The following is a 19,911-nucleotide window of genomic DNA, read 5'->3' as shown; positions in this document are numbered from 1 at the left end:
TCGGTTGTGCAAACCCAGTTTCATCAGCTGTCCGGGTGGCTTGTCTTAGATCCCGCATGTGAAGAAGCCAGATGTGGAGGTCCTGGGCTGGCGTGGTAACACATGGTGAGGCCGGTTGGACGTACTGCCAAATTCTCTAAAACAATGTTGAAGGCAGGTTATGGTAGAGAAATTAACATTCAATTCCCGCAGTTATCATGTCAATTGCACACTCCCTCAATACTTGCATTGTGTTGTGACAAAACAGCACATTTTAGAGTGGCTTTTTATTGTCCCCAGCACAAGGTGCACCCATGTAATGATCATGCTGTTTAATCAGCTTCTTGATATGCCATACCTGTCAGGTGGATGGATTATCTGGACAAAGGTGAAATGCTCACTAACAGGGATGTAAACAAAGTTGTGCACAGAATGAGAGAAATACGCTTTTTGTGAGTATGGAAAATTTCAGGGATATTTTATTTCAGCTCATGAAACCAACACTTTACATGTTGCGTTTATATTTTTGTTTCGTGTGAATAGAGGCACAAGTCTGTACACTCCAGTATGTGTTATCGTCTCGGCTTTATTAGATGATCAAATTTCCCCCCAAAAATCCAAATGACAGTACAGTAGCATAAGAATTATTTGTTGAACTGCTTAATTGAATGATACTATTATTATTATTATAACTTCACAAAGCCAGATTACCACAAAAAAACAACAGACTAGTCATCATCATGCCTGTTTTTCTTCACCTTTTTCTTCCTTTTTCCAGAATCTTCAACTTCACCATAGGAACTGTCCATTGGTTCAACTTTAACTTCCACCTCTTTTTTAATTACATTAAAAGATGAATATACAGTGTCCTCCACCTCTCCCCTGTCCTTATCCTTCTTTTTCTTCTTCTTCTTCCTCTTCTCTTCTGAGAGCTCAGCTTCCTGCCCAGGAAGTTTATATGGCTCCTCTGGGCTGTGAGTCATCTCTAGCAGCTCCTGCTTCACCCTGACCCCCTCCTCCATCTCCTCTGTCTTTATAAGTTTGTCTTTCTTCTTTTTCTTCTTGCTCTTCCTCTCCTCCCCCGGGTCCAGTGTGACCCTGAGAGGCGTCTCTGGTGTAGACGGCAGCGGAGTATCCGGTGTATCCTCCATCAGTCTGGAGAGGGTGGGGGTCCTGCTTCCGAAAGGCTGGAAGCGCTGGCGGAGCCCCGGGGGCACAGTGGGGGCTGGGGTGGCTGGGATGGCAATGGGGGTCTGGTTGGTGCTGCAGTCACCGTAGCTCTCACAGATGTTGAGGAGCCCGCTGAAGGCCGGGGCACAGACCACCAAGTCGAGCGTCTGGGGGTGACTGGTGAGGAGATGGAGGTCCGCAGCACCAGAGGGCCCACCCAGCACGCTGTAGATCTGCCTGATGTTCCCACCACTACACGACTGCTGGGCAGGGGCCTGCATGGTTTGCAGCCCAGACAGAGGCATCTTCAGACTGCTGAAACTGTGGGGGAGAGAGAGATTACAGTATGTTAAGAGGTTACGCACACCAGATATAGACCATGTGGGTGTAAAGCAATGGAAGTGGATGGTGTCTCACTTCTAATAACTGACAGAGAAATTCTGAGGACCTTGTTAGATATCTCTGTCTGTTATTAGAAGTGAATCATGACACTTCTATGATAATTCATATAAATGGAAAGAAGGATAGCCTACCTGTCCGGGTTGAAACTGCTGGGAGCTTTGATGAGCCATAATTCTGTGTTGTCCTCACAAACCCTTTCGATGAGGGTACTGGCACAGGGTTTGTGGGCAAATGCCACAAAATCAGCTGGACACTGATACCTTGAAGCTGAAGGGATAAACATAGTTATTAGCTAGATAGCTAGCTAGCGAAGTGAACGTAATCTGTGTGTTTGTTTTGGAATTCGCCATATAATACACAATGCTGTCTGCCCATTGCAGCATCCCTAATTTTGATTCCTAACAGGATTTACTAGATACCTAGCAGACAGCTTTGATGAACTTGATTGTAGTGGCTAACATTAGCTAGATAGCTAGCTAACGTTATTTAAGCTAGAAAAAACTTACCCTGCTTTCTCCGTTTTTGCGGAACCTCCTCGGTGTCACTTGCCTCATCACTTGACGAAGATACATCGTTTGACATGACCTCTGTGTACTGCTAAAATGTGAAATGTAACTTAGTCCAACTAAATGCGCATGGGTGCAAGAACATGTGTTGTTAAAAAAAAGTAACCTTTGACCTGGATACACTAGCTAGCTCGGTTCGCGAGGATCTGGGCTGCGTGAGTTGCGCATGTCGGTTCCTTTGTAAATATATATTATTTTACATACAGTGTTAATTAATATCCATATGATAACTTTTCGTAAACATTGGTCTGTGTGCAGTCTATATTCGCATTTTAGACGCAACTGATGCTATTCACAAGGCACGTACTCACGAAGGCCCTCGCAGAACGAAAACAATAAATCCCAGAATGCATCATTATCACGGAGTTGTGTAAGTTCCAGCAAAGACAGTCTTCTAGTAGAAACACTTCTTGGGCGCAGGCGACCGAAAGGGGGTAAACACTATTTTTTGTGTGTTCATTTACAAAAAAAAGTGTATCATATATATTTTTGGGGGTATTTGAGGAGTAACAGAAGCGGCGATTGTTCCTGTACTATTGAAAGCTAAATCTGTTTAACCTGGACCTCAGAAAGCCAGAAAGATAAGAGGGCCTATCAAATATGTCCTCCTCCCAGTCGTCTTCAAGGCGGCAGTGGTGCTGTTACCTTTGCGATTTGCCTAAGATGCCATGGGCTATGATCTGGGACTTTAGCGAGACTGTCTGCCGAGGCTGTGTGAATTATGAAGGGGCAGACCGTATTGAATTCCTCATAGAGACGGCCAGGCATTTGAAAATAACTCATGGTATGCAGGGTGACAGATCCCCGGGTCCACAGCCCACCAAACATGGCCCAGGTGGAAGAGATGGACCTATGGAGGGTGGTAGGCCACCTCCTGAACGCTTTGAAAGGGGTAGAGGGGACTACGGAGCCCCAGCACGGCTCCCCAATGGTCTGCACAGAATCGATGACGGGGGCCCACAACATGATGTCAGTGGACAGAGCCCTAACAACGCCAGACGACCCATGGTGTGTACCGTTCCACCCAATTTAATGACACAAGGCCTTGTGGGGGCTCCGCACGGGTTGCTAGCAGCTGTGCCCGGTTTAAATACCAGAGTCGGGGGAACCCCCCTCACCCTCTCTGCCCCCATGCTGAACGAGATCACCAAGAGGCAGCTGAGCATGGGCATGGGTGTGGCCTCCTTCCTGAGCCCTGAGTTTGAGAAGGAGCTGAGGGAGAAGCAGAGGAACGCAGAGGCTCTGGCCGAGCTGTCAGAGAGTGTACGGAACCGAGCAGATGACTGGGCCGGCCGACCCAAGGCTGTACGAGGGGCCCTGCTCACCCTCTCCGGCTGCACCCCCTTCAACGTGCGCTTCAAGAAGGACCACAGCCTGCTGGGGCGGATCTTTGCCTTCGATGCCAAGCTGACGCTGGACTTTGAGCTGAAAATCTTTGCAGAGTACCCGTGCGGCTCGGGGTATATGTTCTCCAGCTTGGCGGCGCTGGTCAAGCAGATGTTCCACGACAGCCAGAAAGACTCTGGGAACAAGGTGATCAACTTGGGCCTGAAGTATGTGGAGTACGAGAAAAGGCATGGCGCGGGGGACTGGCGACTGCTCTCTGAGCTACTGAGTGATTCGGTACGGGCCTTTAAGGACACCCCCGGCCCTGACGTTCTCCCCCAGCCCTACCTGGACACCAGCTGCTCCATGCTGCCCACAGCGCTGTGTCACATGGCCCGCTCGGCACCACCAGCCCGCCTGCGCCGGAGGAAGGCTTCCCCAGAGCTCCAGGGTGGAGAGGTAGTGACCACAGAGGAGCAGCTCCGGCAGCACTGGCCCATGGGGATGTACCCGGGCATGGCTATCCACCTAGCTGCCTCCTCCCTACCCAGCACTAGCCAGCCACCTCCTCACCAGGAGGGCTCGGCCTCCCACTCCCACAGCAGCGACCCCTCCCCCATCACAGCACTGATGAGCGTGGCTGACAACGCGGGTGCAGCCGCTGGTCAGTCACCCAGAGAAGCCCCTAGCAGCAGCAGCAGTAGTGGTGGTGGAGGCCTGGGCCACTCCTCCTTGGCAGTGAGACAAAGCAGCAGCAGCCCCATGGCAGCCTGCCCTGCAGGGCAGCAGCGCCACCTGGCCTCCAGGAACGGGGAACCCCAGGGAGCTAGCAACTCTACAGGGGGCACCACGGCAGCTCTCCCCCTGGCTGGGGCCTCGGACCAGGGAGCAGGGGACCCCTCCGGCTCCTCTGGTCCCCCTCTCTGCTGCACCATCTGCCACGAGCGCTTGGAGGATACTCACTTTGTCCAGTGCCCGTCTGTTGCGGCCCATAAATTCTGCTTCCCTTGCACCAGAGACTTTATCCGGAGCCAGGGGGCCGGCAGCGAGATGTTTTGCCCCAGTGGAGAGAGGTGTCCCCTGGTAGGCTCCAACGTGCCCTGGGCCTTCATGCAGGGAGAGGTCACTACCATCCTGGCTGGAGACGTCAAGGTGAAGAAGGAGCGCGACCCCTAAATCCTCTGGGACACCTGACTGTAAGATGCAATTTCACTACATCTTGATTTCCTTTGAATTTGTTGTCTTGGAATCAGTCTTTTTAGGCCAAAGTATTCTCTATGTAGCTAGGCCATAGGCTAATTTAGTGTTTGTGACGTGCTTTATGATAGAGTATAATATATGATATGTAGTATAATTGTCACCGAATATGATTAGCCACCGAATATGGTTAATCTGTTTGTTTATGTGATGTCTGTCTGGACAGAAGGCTGTTGACGCCTGAGTGGAGCAGCAGCTTGGTGCCTGCAGATAACGACAATCTCAACAGGTTCTCGCCACTTCACAGCCAACCACCACGACAATCCACCAGGTTTCCCCACCCCACAGCCAATCACCACGACAATCCACCAGGTTTCCCCACCCCACAGCCAATCACCACGGCAATCCACCAGGTTTGCCCACCCCACAGCCAATCACCACGGCAATCCACCAGGTTTCCCCACCCCACAGCCAATCACCACGGCAATCCACCAGGTTTCCCCACCCCACAGCCAATCACCACGACAATCCACCAGATTCTCCCCACCTCGCAGCCAATCATGATACACCTCTACCTCCATGGGGCAGGCCTTACACTACCACACCACTGTCTGGTTGGATAGAGGGTGACCATACCCCCAGCCCTTGCTCACCTCTAATACCTAATTCACCCCTTTGTCCCTCAAACATCAACTTATTAGTATTAGTCACTGACTTTATAAACCAGTGGATCATGGTTGGGAAGTATGCACTTCATCTAGGGCTTCCGAGTGGCGCAGCGGTCTAAGGGGCGTCACTACAAACCCTGGTTCGATCCCAGGCTGTATCACAACCGGCCGATTGGGAGTCCCATAGGGCAGCGCGCAATTGGCCCAGCGTCGTCCGGGTTTGGCCAGGGTAGGCCGTCATTGTAAAATAAGAATTTGTTCTTAACTGACTTGCCTAGTTCAATAAAGGTTAAATAAAATAAATCTGTCCTGTTTATAGTTGATTTTAGGTCTTTTCTGTTTCGTGGAACATCTTTCTAATAGATCTCTGAGTGGCATTGAGAAAGACTGATGACTTCCCTAAACCTTCCAGCAACGTATAGACTTGGACTGTTCCTCTTGTGACCATTTTTTGGGGAGTTTGTTCTGCGTCACATTTGCCCTTTACATAAAACTGACTTTTTACTGTTACGGAGCTAATTGTTTGCTCTTTGCTGAAACCTCAAACCAGCAGTTAATGTATGTCGCCATCGATTTATAAGACAGAAACGGGGACTTTCAGTGCTACACGATACAATAAGATGGCTTTCATAGTGCCCAACAAAGATGCTTTATCCAGCATGTAAGAAGTGGGATGGATACCTCTCTATTTTATACTGAATGTAAGACAATCTCTCTCGATGGTAATAGATGTGCAATCTATAGTTTTGATACAATACTGCTTGTGTAGCCTATACACGTGCGTAGAAACCAAAGATAGATTCATGTTAAAGTAGATTTACAGTGCCTATAGAAATTCTACACCCCCTTGAACTTTCTTCACATTTTGTTGTGTTACAAAGTAGGATTGCAATAGATTTCATTGTAAAAATGGATCAACACAAAATACTCCGTAATGTCAAAGTGAAAAGAACATTGTGAAAATGTTTTACAAATGAAATAACAAAAATAATTATTCACTGTTATTCAATGTTGCATAATTATTCACCTCCTTTATTTAGGCGAGTCTAAATTAGTTCAGAAGCTTGACATAGGCAAAGACTGGGGAGGTTTTCAGGATGAAAAGAAACGGGATGGAGCTAAGCACAGGCAAAATCTTGAGGAAAACCTGCTTCAGTCTGCTTGTACACCAGACACTGGGAGAGAAATTCACCTTTCAGAAGGACAATAACCTACAACACAAAGTCAAATCTAAACTGGAGTTGTTAACCAAGAAGACAGTGAATGTTCCTGAGTGGCCAATTTGCAGTTTTGACTTAAATCTGCTTGAAAATCTATGGCAAGACTTGAAAATGGCTGTCTAGCCATGATCCCAAACACCTTGACAGAGCTTGAAGAATTTTGAAAAGAATAATGGGCAAATATTCCACAATACATGTGTGGAAAGCTCTTTTGAGACTTACTCAAGAGACTCATAATCGCTGCCAAAGGTGATTCTAACATGCATTGACTCAGGGGGTGAATACTTAACCAATCAAGGTATATTAGTGTTTGATTTTGAATTTGTCTTAAAAATAATAATAATGTACTTTGACATTATATTACAGTATTTTTTGTAGATTGTTGAAAAAAAAAAGTGAATCCAACTTTGTAATGTAACAAAATGTGAAAAAAAAGTTCAAGGGGGTTGTAGACTTTCTGTAATCTTACTATTTTTGTGTTAAATGACTTTATTATTTCAATATGTGCCAGGGAAATAGTGGGTGAAATGGTTCTTGTTAGGATAGTTATAGGTTCTGTTAACTGAAGTTGTAGAGATTAAACTAATATTGTGTACTTTATGATGTTTAATTTAAAGGAATTTACTCTGTAAAGTCAAAGGTTTTTTTCTATATTGACTGCGATTCAAGTTTTTCATGTGATCCTCTTGATTATTTTTTTAAAAGTTCTATAAAATCCCTGTTTTATGCTCTGTTTTACCAATGAACTTAACTCTTTGAATTGTTTAAAATATAATATATACATGTATATCAAAATACTTCTCTGTCAGGTTTTCCGTAACCTTGATGTTCGTCACCAAAATTAATATATTCATTTAATTATCAATTTGCAAAGCTGGTGCCAATCAATACCTTACCATGTGCATGTGTAAATATGAAATTGAATGAGGACAAGACATCAAGCCATTGCTGATCACATTGGCATGAATGTATACTGTACACTAGTAGCTGTATCTGAAAGTGTATGTAGTACTAAAATTAGGCCTCTTAGTTATCTAAAATACGGTAAGTCAAATGTAGCCCTCACAACAAAAAAATGAATTTCCTACAAAAGCACTATGTTCATCCAACTTTCCTCAAGAGATTGGGAATCCCATAGGGCAGCGCACAATTGGCCCAGTGTTGGCCCGAGGTAGGCCGTCATTGTAAATAAGAATTTGTTCATAACTGACTTGCCTAGCTAAATTAAAAAATACATTTTAAAAAGGTGCATTTAATGGCTTCCTCTGTCTGAAAGCACTTGTAAAAAAAATAAAAATAAATAAATAATCATACAAAATAGGAGTATTTTGTATTTGGCCCCTAAATTAGTAAAGATTGTCTTGGATTGATTGTCTTGCCTTTCTATTATTATGGTCCTGTCTGCCATGGACTCCCGTTGAGTTGCTTATCTCAACACAGTTCAAGGTTAAAGCTTGTATATTCCAACTCTATTTCTACTTGACACTAGCCTATTTCTGCCCTTATTTTTTTGTTATTTAAAAATGGAAACCTACTCTGGGCGGCAGGTAGCCTAGTGGTTAGAGCGTTGGGCCAGTAACTGCAGGTTGCTAGATCGAATCCCTGAACTGACAAGGTAAAAATCTGTCGTTCTGCCCCTGAACGAGGCAGTTAACGCACTGTTCCTAGGCTGTCATTGTAAATGAGAATTTGTTCTTAACTGACTTGTATAGTTAAATAAAATAAAATAAAACCGTGAATGTCGGCTATAGGACTGGGTGTCCCTTTTTAATTGTTCATGCAACTTTCAATTTCATTTCATATACAGTACTAGTCAAAAGTTTGGACAGACCTGCTCATTCATGGTTTTTCCTTTATTTGACTATTTTCTACATTGTAGACAGTGAAGACATCCAAACTATGAAATAACACATGGAATCATGTAGTAACCAAAAAAGTGTTAAACGAATCAAAATATATTTGAGATACTTCAAAGTAGTCACCCTTTGCCTTGACAGCTTTGCACACTTGGCATTCTTTCATTCAGCTTCATGGGGTAATCTCTTGGAATGCATTTAAATTAACAGGTGTGCCTTGTTAAAAGTTAATTTGTGGAATTTCTTTACTTCTTAATGTGTTTGAGCCCATCAGTTGTGTTGTGAGGATAAGTTCATTAGAGTTACCATCCTCTCAACATCAACTGTTCAGAGGAGACTGGGTGAATCAGGCCTTCATGGTCAAATTGCTGCTCAAGGACACCAATAAGAAGAGACTTGCTAGGGCCAAGAAACACGAGCAATGGACATTCGACCAGTGTAAATCTGTCCTTTGGTCTAAATTTGCAATTTTTGGTTCCAACCGCCATGTCTTTGTGAGACGCAGAGTAGTTGAACAGATGATCTCCGCATGTGTGGTTCCCACTGTGAAGCATGAAGGAGGAGATGAGATGGTGTCGAGGTGCTTTGCTGGTGACACTGTCTGTGATTTATTTAGAATTCTAGGCACACTTAGCTAGCATGGCTACCAGAGCATTCTGCAGTGATACGCCATCCCATCTGGTTTGCGCTTAGTGGGACTATCATTTGTTTTTCAACAGGACAATGACCCAAAACACACCTCCAGGCTGTGTAAGGGCTATTTGACCAAGAAGGAGAGTGATGGAGAGCTGCATCAGATTACCTGGTTTCCACCCAACCTCAACCCAATTGAGATGGTTTGGTATGAGTTGGACTGCAGCGTGAAGGAAAAGCAGCTAACAAGTGCTCAGCATATGTGGGAACTCCAAGACTGTTGGAAAAGCATTCCAGGTGACTACCTCATACAGCTGGTTGAGAGAATGCCAAGAGTGTGTAAAGCTGTCAAGGCAAAGGGTAGCTACATTGAAAAATCTCAATTTTTATTTGTTTAACACTTTTTTTGGTTACTAAATGATTCCATGTGTTCATAGTTTTGATGTCTTCACTATTATTCTACAATTTAGAAAACAGTTTTTTTAAATAAAGAGAAACCCTTGAATGAGTAGGTGTGTCAACTTTTGACTGGTACTGTATATATTGTTTTTCTTCATTGGGTGTAAATGTCACTTTTGATTCGTTATTTTTCATGAAGCTTCTACGTAATTGACGACAAATTTGAAGCATAAATAAAATTAAAATATAAATACTGCCACGGTTTTATACTGTGTTGCAAAGGTACGCTCGATGTTCATTGTCTTGCTATGTCCAGTAGATGGCGGACTTTAACCTGTGCAGATCTTGACTTTAAAAATGTGTTGTGAACTACTGCCCACTTTTCTTGTAGTCTACCAGGAGGGCACTTCATTTTCCAATGTTTAGATTTCCCTATATTGGAGGGAAATGGCCAGTTACCGGTTTATCAATTAGATGGCGTCGTATTTGACATCAGCCATAATTTCACTTAGATAATAGGTTCTGTTATGTAATGATGGGAACCTTTGTTTCTCTATGTATTTTACTGTCGGCCTACACTTCTTAAAACCCACCCACATAAAGGTTAGCCTAATTGAAAAACGCCGCCTACCAAGATATTGTAGAGGGCGAATCTCAAGTCACATCTTCCCCCCACTAGAAAGCATATTGAAATCTCTGTCTTCTTCTATTAATGTCAACTCAGCTATTGCTAGCTAATTATTACGGTGTTAATGAACGATCTACTGTCACATTGGCATTAGAAGCGGCCGACCTGCAGGAGGATGTAGGGATGTGTGTTGGGGGAATAGACCTTGTAAAGTCAAAGGATTAATGAGGAAGTAGTTTTGTCTACTCATTACTCAAATGCAGTACAGCCCGCACAGCATCTTCCTCCAAAGCTCTCCATAATGTAGTAGAATCATTGGACGGGTTATCTATATCTATCGAAATAGCTGGCCTTCGATTCAAAACAATATCGCATAGCTATTTATTTGGCCTTGGGAAACAATTAAATAAAATGTTGGCCCATGCCTAAATATACTTGTTCAAAGCAGTGCTCAAACTTGTTTCTTCTTATAGCCGACTTTAATCATATACTTGGTCAGGAAATAATTGTTCTGTATAGCTTAATTACTATCATTACAGACCGCCATGTGACATCGCCTGATGTAAAAAGGGCTTTATAAATACGTTTGATTGATCTCATTGAATGTGTTAATCGACCTGACAACATTTTGCAAACGGGCGCAAATCGTTGGAAGTGTTAAGACCAATAGGCCTAATAGAGATCATGCATTCCTTAGTCCTCATGATCTTAATGTTGAATCAAAAATATGTATTAATGAACGAATTCGGTTGTATTAAAACTATTGATTAATTGTGTTGTTTTTCATACATTCAATTATTTTTTTAAACCAAAGTGTCCCGGAGTAAGCTATTTCTGCCTATTGCGCTAAACACGACGTGTCCTTCCTGCGTGTTTCCTTAGCACTTTCCTCAGCTAATCCTGTCGACCACCTATGCGCATCAATTACAGCTCCATTCATTGGCAATTAGGAAATGCATTGACATTCAGATTTTACTGTCTGCGCCTGACAACGAGATGTGTATTCTGAATCAGGCCAAGGATAGGCCTACACACATTGGATTAGGGCTACATTATTTATTGTTTTTCGTTATTTTGGTTTGCCAATATTTTCATCACTTAATTTTACCTTCAAATGTAACCCTCTTATTGCAGACAACAGCTTGTATTCTACATGAATAATTCAATGTTTCGTTCATTGTAATGTTCAATTGGACTTAAACTGTGCAGGCCTACAACGAGGAAGAGCATTAGGCTACGGGAGTTGGGGACCAAAGTGCTTCTGAGAAGTCAATTTCCCCAGCAACTAATCATTCTCCATATAGCCGATAGAGCTCCAGAGAAATGTTTAGTCGGGGGTATTAAAACAGCTCTCCCACTGGTCATTCACCTCGGGCTCCCCTAATCAGACCTCCCACTGATTAATTTAACCCGTGAGGTTATACCCTCTGACTACATCAAGACCTCATCCAGGCCTGGAATAAATCCTTTGAGTTGTCGTCTTCATTTCAGATCTTGACCTATTGAGCTGATCTTTTCAATGGTCAAGTGTATTAAAATGAGAGACAAATAAAATAATTTAATTTCCATTGAGCTACAGATTGACTTCAATTGGCGACTCAGAAGACGACTCAGTTTGAAGCAATACTTTATAAATGCATATTCTAATAATTGAAAGCCATACATTTAGTTTTGATTTTATAATTGTGGTGTAAAATAAATTATGAAAATAGCCTACAATCAGACACATTTGAGGTTTAAGCAGCAGTTTGTCGTCAAGAAGTGGAGGATGCATGCTGCAATTGAGATGGATGTGTCTGTCCCGGGCCAATATACACCCTCACCAGGGGGCAAGAGAGGTCTTTTTACGATATTCAAATAGCCTTGGACGATATTCAAATGCCCTTATGGGGCGGGACCTTACCTGCGTTTTTAAGAAGGCACGTCCAACTTTTACTGTACTTGCCCATAGCACATTGACTCGCACGGATCGGGGGTTGCACCGGAGCATTCTGCGGACTTCATACGGATCTAGCGTTCCCCAAAGAGAACGTCAGCTTAATATAAATAACCTGTTACTCTTGATTATGAAACGATGGATGATTGATAAATCAACGAATAAATATTGACATTTAACTGAAGACCTACTCATAGACCGAAGAAGCATTGTTTTTTATTTTTTTTATTCTAGCCTTCTATCTAGTCAGTGGAACTCTTTCGTTATCTTGGATTTAAATTGTACTATTTTTTGCCGGTGTCCTGAATTTTGAGCAGACTCAAAGCTATTATAAACTCAAACAAGGATTTGCAGTCTCATTCGCTCAAATATAGTTTCTTACTATAAAAAGTTGTATTTGGGATGTTGAGCTCGGTGAAGATGGAGTCTCATGAACTGCCAGAGTGGAATGCCTTCTACAGCGAAGCCAGTGAGGTAAGAACATTTTTTCTATATAAGTTTACCATATGGGCTATGTGTGTGTGGATGCTGGATATATGTTTATTTAAAGTCTATTCTAGAGTTTCTTAAAATTAAGTTATTGAATCGAAAGCTCAGTATTTTACGAACACAACTGGATTTATTTTTATATTTTTCACTCCATTTTCACGTGTGGCTGCAATTTCTTATCTTTAATATAGTAATGTTAGAATTTTACAATTCAACATACAACACTGATGTGATATACTTTGGCTCAATTTGTCTATTGTGTGACCTGTTGAAATTGTAAATGTGACATTTAGAAGCCTGTTTACATAAAATCTATCATCTTTTTTTTTGTGCAATTCCCTAGTCTGTTTACTAACACGTATTGGCCAAACTATTTAAATATGCAAATTGTGAATGTTAACGCATCTCGGAAATTAAATTAGCAGTTCATTTTGTTAACGTTGGCTACCTCCGAAAGTTTAAATAAGCTATACATTTCCTCAAGAAATTCGTGATTAAATGAAAGGCAACTGAAATCCTGTCTTTAATCAACATTATATGCTCTCAAATAAATATTAGGTTACTTAGATGATTGTGTATTTTACGGCTCTGTGATCCTTTTTTACGCGTATTATATCACCGATAGCCTATGGTCAGATATTTTGGAACGTTTCATTAAAAGTTCGTTTTATTTGCTGTTGTTTTGTAGTACTTAGTAGTAGGATAACTACGAAATGAAATGGAACGAATCCAGGACGCGCATTTTCAGTTTATTATGTTGAGTCGTATTTTTTTTCTCTCCCCATTTTCAGGTTTATCAATGCTTTGTGAAATCAATGTCCCTTTCTCAGCAGTTGTATCATTGTCCGTTTATGCTTTCCATTAGTACAGGCTTTTGGACAAAAAATACAATTACACTGTTTGTTGTCTAAACCTATATATCTCTATTTTTTTGTTTCCAAATGACTAAATCAACTCTTTTCTGTTTTGTTTTCAGATGTATTCCTCTCCCAGTGTCATGAATTCAATGAGCTCAATGAGCACCATCAACAGCTACATCAACCTGAACCCAGCTTGTTCTCCAGCCACCATGAACATGGGCTATGGCAGCTCTGGGCTCAACAGTCAACTGGCCTCCATGGGCGGAGGGGCCAACCATATGAACATGTCCCCGGTGACTTCATCCCTCAACCCCAACTCTCTCTCCCAGCTGGGCTCCCCAGCCCCTTCCCTGGGCTCCCTCTCCCACTATCAGAACATGGGCCAGCCCATGAGCCAATTGAGCTACCCCTCTCCCACCTCCCTCAACCGGGCCAAGGAGGTGCCCAAGCCATACCGCCGCTCACTGACCCACGCCAAGCCACCATACTCCTATATCTCCCTCATCACCATGGCCATCCAGCAATCCGGCAGCAAGATGCTCACCCTCAACGAGATCTACCAGTGGATCATGGACCTGTTCCCCTACTACCGCGAGAACCAACAGCGCTGGCAGAACTCCATCCGCCACTCGCTGTCCTTCAATGACTGCTTCGTCAAGGTGGCCCGCTCGCCCGACAAGCCCGGCAAGGGCTCCTACTGGGCCCTGCACCCCAACTCAGGCAACATGTTTGAGAACGGCTGCTACCTGCGCCGCCAGAAGCGCTTCAAGATCGATCAAGAGAAGGCTGCGAAGAAGTCTGGCAAGGCCCAGGAGGGAGGCTCTGGAAAGGGGAGCCATGGAGACAGCCTGATGGAGGAGCACAGCCCAGCGGGGGGCTCGGAGGGGGCTGACTCGGCCCACTCTGACAACTCCCACCCTGGTTCCTCCTCAGAGGAGCAACAGCAGAGGAGCATGGTCCAGCTGGACTGCGCCCCACAGCCCCAGTCCCACGTCCAGAGCACCCCGGTGGAAATCCCCTCTTCCGTGCCCTCCTCCATCTCCCCCTCCGTCCCTCTCCTCCACTCCCAGATCATGGGAGGCAGCCCCCACCTCCTTCCCAGCACCATGCATAATCTGGACCTGCAGAATGACCCTCTCAAGGCCATGGATCCCCACTACAACTTCAATCACCCCTTCTCCATCACCAACCTCATGTCCAATGAGCAGAAGATGGATCTGAAGACGTACCAGGACCAGGTGATGGCCTACAATTGCTACGCCTCCTCCTCTCCGATAGCAGCCAAGCAGATCTACGACAGCGCGGGACCCTCGGCCATGGACTCTGGGGCCTACTACCAAACCCTCTACAGCCGGTCGGTCCTCAATGCCTCCTAACATGGAGGCCTTCTGGACCACAGCCAAGTGGTGCTGACAAGGACTTTTAGCAGCCTTGAAATCCCAAAATGTAAGATGGCTGCCATTGAAGGGCTACTCAATAGGGACCAAAGAACATTTAGCAGTGCTGATACACAGTTCAAAAGGGGAACCCTGCAGTTACATGAAGTCGAAGACAAAGGTAAAACCCAGTGCTGGATTGACACCTATTCATCAGAAGGTCTTTAAAACTGATACATTCATAAATTCACACAGAAGTCATGTCTCCCCTTTGCCATTTTTTTTTGCTTTTCTCTTTTTTTAGACTACTTCAAACTGGGTTTTGGTTTGTTCAACAGACAAGCAGGACTACTTGGGTTGTACAAATTGTAAATAGATGGAGCGGGGGAAAGGAGTTGTGCATTTATTTATGAAGGGAAGAAAATTAATATATCTTGTACAGTGCTGTATTGACAAGTTACAAAACAAATGTGACATGAAACAATTTGAGGGATTGTGGGAGTGAGAAAAGGTTCAGGTTACTGCTTCGAGGCAGTTGTTACTGCATTACAGGGAATTCTTGTTGTGTTTTACAACATATTGCTTCATTCCCATTTTTAATATGCTGTTTTAATCTCTTCAAATACCCATCCATAAACACAAATGTAGCTGCCACGGTTCATTTTTACAAGAGATGGAAGGCTGTTGTTTTTACTGATAAGAGAGCCATTTCTTGTATTCTTTTACCGGGTATCCTTTTAAAGAAAAAAGATGGCGTCTGTTTAAAAATGGAAGAAACTGTGGTAAATCTAATTTCAGCTTTGTTTGTCTGTTTTTTAAAACATTTTCAGAGACCCCTTTTAATATCAATAATGAGAGCCTGCTGTTCCCCAGCTCTTCAGGGCATAGGATATTTTGGAATTGCTTCACATTATATTACACAACATACCAATGGTTAGGAGGGAGAGGAGCTATGGTATGTCCGTTACTAAGATAGGAGTTGAATGGAAATGCACTAATAGGACCATTTACATACAGTACTTTGCACGAGATTTCCCACCATTTTACACAGCTGGGGAGGCCCAGTGTGTGTTACAACAATGGTATATAATAACCCCTTTTTTTTAACTGCAAATGGCAAACTAGAATTGGATCACTGTAACGATGTCAATGCAACATTGAGCTTTATGTCGCAACCCTCATCCTCAAAGTGCCTTTCAAGATGTTTTGATAATGGAGGACCGATAACTGAATTTTCACTGAAGGAACACTTTTTCAAAGATAAACCATGAGTTTCAGGTCAGAAATGCTGTTTTTTTATTTCTTGTATTTTAGTTTCAAAAATACTATTTAAACAATTTTGCTTTTCAGACTTATATATTGTATATATTGTCAGGTTGTTGTTTATGGTTTGAATGTTGTGATTTGAACTATTCATGTTTTTCTTATTAAAAAGCTAAACTTTGGGGGAGAAACACGATTGTTGCCTGTTCCGTTGAAATAAATATATACATGAAATTATCTATAGACTTGATGAAATGGGTGTATATGTTATTTGACAAAATCCTTATATGTCATTTCCATGTTCATTTTGTTTATATTTACAATTGGATGGTAACACAGAGGCTCTGTGATGTAGGTCTTGCTGCAGGATGGACAGGTTCAGCTGAATTGTATAGGGTTGTTGAAACAGCTCCCTACCAAATGACTCTTGTATGTGACTTTTGGGTGGGTTAGACTAAACAGTGTTGAACTCACGCTGGCCCTCTGGCCCCAACACAAACTGGGCCAGGCTTCTAGACACTACTTTACTGTGATGGCCAGTGAATCATCTCACAGTGTTTTAATTGGGATTGGGTGCCTTCACATTTGAACAAAAAGTATAATTCTAGTCATTAAAAAAGCTCTAACTGCAGTTGGTTTTGTCCTGCTGTTTCAGGATATCCTAGTTTTACTGCAAATACTCCTAACTCATGAACTTCCCTTTATGTATTTGGACAGTGAAGCAAACTTTTTTTATATTTATTTTTTCTATATTTCAGCATATCAAATTTTAGATTTGAGATAGAACGTTTCGTGTTAGGAGACAGTACAGTATGTCAGCTTTTATTTGAAGGTATTTTCATACTTATCTGTTTTACAAGATAGAAATGAAAGCGCTTTAGTGTACGTTTAGTATTTGGTCCCATATTCATTGCACACAATGACTGCATCAAGCTTGTGAGATGCATTTGCAGTTTGTTTTGGTTGTGTATCGGATTATGTTTTGCCCAATTAATAACATGGGTGTCAATGAGATGTAGATGTTAAAAATTATACTAACCATTCAAGCTAGAAACACCAAAACAACTTCAGGAAGATAGAATCACTTCATGGATTCATATTATTATATTAGATTTGCAACTTCAAAACATCGAGTCTAGTGTAAATTACGTTGCTTCTGTTCAGATTTTTTAAATATTATTTATAATTTAGAAATGACAACCATTAAATATTTGCATAATTAACATGGGGGTCAAGGGTGACCATGAGAGCTAGATATTCAAAGTGCCACTGCTTTCATAACCATTCATGCTAGAAACACCAAACCAACTTTGGGATGATGGAAACACCACGACATGACTTAATTACAGTAAACGTTAACATTTGCATACATGGAAAGTATTTTACAATGATTACACATCACACCATATTAAAGTGGCAAATAGCCTACGTATAATGATACTGAAGATAGGTCATGCACTGTAAGATAAGACACTCAACAGAACAGACCATTCCGACTTACAATAAACCTAGACTTTATTCGATTATTTGAATTTGCTTGAGTTTGCATTGGTTGGACAAATTCCAGAAAGGATGGAATTGAGAATAAGATGATACATACATCAGTGCAGCATAAATACATGTTTTTCTTAGAAACGACATTCCTTCAAGTGACCAGTGATTGTCTTTGTGATGTAGCTCTTTAGTTCTTTAAAAAGTATCATTCATGTTATGTATCAGTCAACTGAGCTCTTTGTCATTGTCTGTGTCGTTCATGGATAGGTTATAACGGCATGTTATTCACTTTTTACAAGAAGGAGTCATCCAGGCAGAGGAGAACTTTATGTTGAGTTTTAGTAGAGACCAGCATTCCATTGACAGTAGGACAGCCTTCCACAGCCTTCTTGCTCAACACTGCTCTGTGTTTCTGGAGTTGTCACGTAGGGGTGCAAAACCATTCTCCAGTGTCACGTCGCACTGAGGGAGCCTTTGAAGCTGACCGTAGATCCCACAAAAACACACACACACACACACACACACACACACACTGGCCTGAATCTTTTAATAGGAATCTATGGCCGTTCGTCACCTTCCACACAACATGGTGCAGTTGGTTTGATAAGATAGGCCAGTATTTAGCTGATATGGTAGCCACAGCTACACAAAGGTACATTGGGAACAAGGGACAGAGTCCTGCCCAGTTATGACTAACCTGGGACAAAATGTCACCCCCTTATATTAGCTGTGATTTGTCTTGTACTCTGTTGTGAACCATGATAACCCCATTCAAACACTTCTCAGATAGTTGTATGAACAGAGCACTATTGATGATCAGAATCAGTTCACGTTTGACAACAGCATAATGAGACAAAAATGTTAGCCACAATTTGAGACATTTTTGCCAATTCAACCAACTACAGTCATGTCGCTGAAGTAAGATGAAATAGCAAGTCCATTATTTTGACCCAATCCAGTTTAACCCAGAGGGTCTAGTTTTGCAAAGTATCTCAAAATGTTCTCCTCAAGAGCAACTCCACTGTCGTTTCTCTTGTTTAAAGTTTCGCCTAAGGCACAGGAACAGGTGACAGCAATTTGTGCTCTTGTCAGGAGCACACAGGAGGAAAACACAATGCAACACTTTTTGGATGTTCTGTGCGCTGACAGAAAGAACACGTTAATAATGGCTTCCGGCGAGCTGGTTGATTGTTAGGGAACATGGGTGGATATACGACAAGGACACTGATAGAACAGATGTATTGTTCATCCAGACCACGTATCTAATGAACTATTATTTGCCCCCTCAATTAAATTGTTGCTTAATGCACTTTGGATTTCCTGGCTTGTCAGCCATCATTCATCATTTGGGAAGTTAAAAGCTGTCATAGAAGGCGGTTAATGTCGGATACGTATAGCCTGGCTGTGTTTTTCTCTAGTCGTATGTGCAGGTAACTGCCAAAATAAAGGAAACACCAACATAGAGTCTCTAAATAGGTAGTTGGGCCAGAATAGCTTTAATGCAGCTCGGCATATATTCTACAAGTCTCTGGAACTCTTTTGGAGGGATGCAACAACATTCTTCCCAAAGAAATTAAATACATTGGTGTTTTGTTGATGGTGGTGGAAAACGCTGTCGCAGTCGCCTCTCCAGAATCTCCCATAAGTGTTCAATTTGGTCGCGATCTGGGTAACTGAGACGGCCACGGCATATGGTTTACATCGTTTTCAGACCATTCAGTGACCACTCGTGCCCTGAGGATGGGTGCATTATCATCCCATTGGGGCATAGCCATGGAGGCCAAAATAATGTCCGGCCCAGACTTATGATACATAACCCTAAGCATGAAGGGATGTTAATTGCTTATTTAACTCAGGAACCACACCTGTGTGGAAGTGCCTGCTTTTCAAAATACTTTTGTATCCCTCGTTGACTGAAGTGTTTCCTTTATTTTGGCATTCACCTGTAGATGTGACAGATAAAACGAGAGGGACGGGGTGGCTCCTGGCTCATCCCTTGAAGATGTACTATGTAAATGAGAGCTGCATCCTGGATGCAACACTGCATCCTGTTGGATCGTATGTTGACATTTCCCAAGCAGTGAAAGAAAAGATAGAACATGCTGAGGCCTACAGTTCAACCCTCAGGCTATATACTCTCATGTTGGATTGTTGGAGGAAAAAATAGTGGAATAATGGAAGACTTGTTGCGCAGGTGGGATGACTGCACTTTTAAATGTAGCTGCCCTTTGAAGCATATACTGAAATATTACCAATTTGAGCCCTGTGAAATATACAATTGCGATAATACATGTTTTTAAGTTATAATAGATAGTATACATTCATCATTTAATCTCTTGTATGATAATTACATTAGATACGAGACTACAAAAACATGCCTTGTTATATATTTAATGTAGATAGTGTACATTAGGTATTGTGTTTATATCGTTGTACACTCTTAGAAAAA

General features: G+C 42.6%; 3 protein-coding genes across 4 annotated transcripts; 2 read left to right on the top strand and 1 right to left on the bottom strand.

Moving 5' to 3' along the window:
* Positions 1-545: 545 nt before the first annotated feature.
* LOC112266780 (DNA-directed RNA polymerase I subunit RPA34) lies at positions 546-2,269 on the bottom strand. The gene is made up of 3 exons (XM_024444571.2): positions 2,058-2,269; positions 1,683-1,818; positions 546-1,470 (listed from the first exon to the last, which is right to left on the bottom strand). Exons 1-3 carry the CDS (start codon positions 2,131-2,133, stop codon positions 708-710), a joined length of 975 nt encoding a protein of 324 aa, XP_024300339.1. The 5' UTR covers positions 2,134-2,269; the 3' UTR covers positions 546-707.
* Positions 2,270-2,476: 207 nt separating this feature from the next.
* On the top strand, positions 2,477-5,080 carry LOC112266779 (interferon regulatory factor 2-binding protein 1). Of its 2 annotated transcripts, none has more exons than XM_024444570.2 (2): positions 2,477-4,639; positions 4,870-5,080. In XM_024444570.2, the coding sequence occupies exon 1, from the start codon at positions 2,718-2,720 to the stop codon at positions 4,617-4,619; it is 1,902 nt and encodes a 633-aa protein (XP_024300338.2). In that variant the 5' UTR covers positions 2,477-2,717; the 3' UTR covers positions 4,620-4,639; positions 4,870-5,080. The 2 variants fall into 2 exon arrangements, with proteins under 2 accessions (XP_024300338.2, XP_024300337.2); XM_024444569.2 differs by having other exon boundaries at positions 2,480-4,639; positions 4,867-5,080.
* A 6,891-nt stretch (positions 5,081-11,971) lies between these two features.
* LOC112266778 (forkhead box protein A2) lies at positions 11,972-16,205 on the top strand. Its single transcript, XM_024444568.2, has 2 exons — positions 11,972-12,454; positions 13,446-16,205. The coding sequence occupies exons 1-2, from the start codon at positions 12,383-12,385 to the stop codon at positions 14,703-14,705; spliced, it is 1,332 nt and encodes a 443-aa protein (XP_024300336.1). The 5' UTR covers positions 11,972-12,382; the 3' UTR covers positions 14,706-16,205.
* The last annotated feature ends 3,706 nt before the right edge of the window (positions 16,206-19,911 follow it).

Source organism: Oncorhynchus tshawytscha, linkage group LG14 (assembly GCF_018296145.1).
Source record: "Oncorhynchus tshawytscha isolate Ot180627B linkage group LG14, Otsh_v2.0, whole genome shotgun sequence".
Classification (NCBI taxonomy): Eukaryota; Metazoa; Chordata; class Actinopteri; order Salmoniformes; family Salmonidae; genus Oncorhynchus; species Oncorhynchus tshawytscha.
The sequence above is the reverse complement of the archived record's forward strand: the minus strand, read 5'-3'. Positions and strand labels throughout refer to the sequence as shown.

Coding starts and splice junctions, on each gene's coding strand:
- LOC112266779 (XM_024444570.2), top strand. CDS start 2,718: ATGTCCTCCTCCCAGTCGTCTTCAAGGCGGCAGTGGTGCTGTTACCTT.
- LOC112266780 (XM_024444571.2), bottom strand. CDS start 2,133: ATGTCAAACGATGTATCTTCGTCAAGTGATGAGGCAAGTGACACCGAG. Junction 1,819..2,057: donor GCAAAAACGGAGAAAGCAGG/GTAAGTTTTTTC, acceptor TTATCCCTTCAG/CTTCAAGGTATCAGTGTCCA. Junction 1,471..1,682: donor AGCAGTTTCAACCCGGACAG/GTAGGCTATCCT, acceptor TCTCCCCCACAG/TTTCAGCAGTCTGAAGATGC.
- LOC112266778 (XM_024444568.2), top strand. CDS start 12,383: ATGTTGAGCTCGGTGAAGATGGAGTCTCATGAACTGCCAGAGTGGAAT. Junction 12,455..13,445: donor TCTACAGCGAAGCCAGTGAG/GTAAGAACATTT, acceptor TTTTGTTTTCAG/ATGTATTCCTCTCCCAGTGT.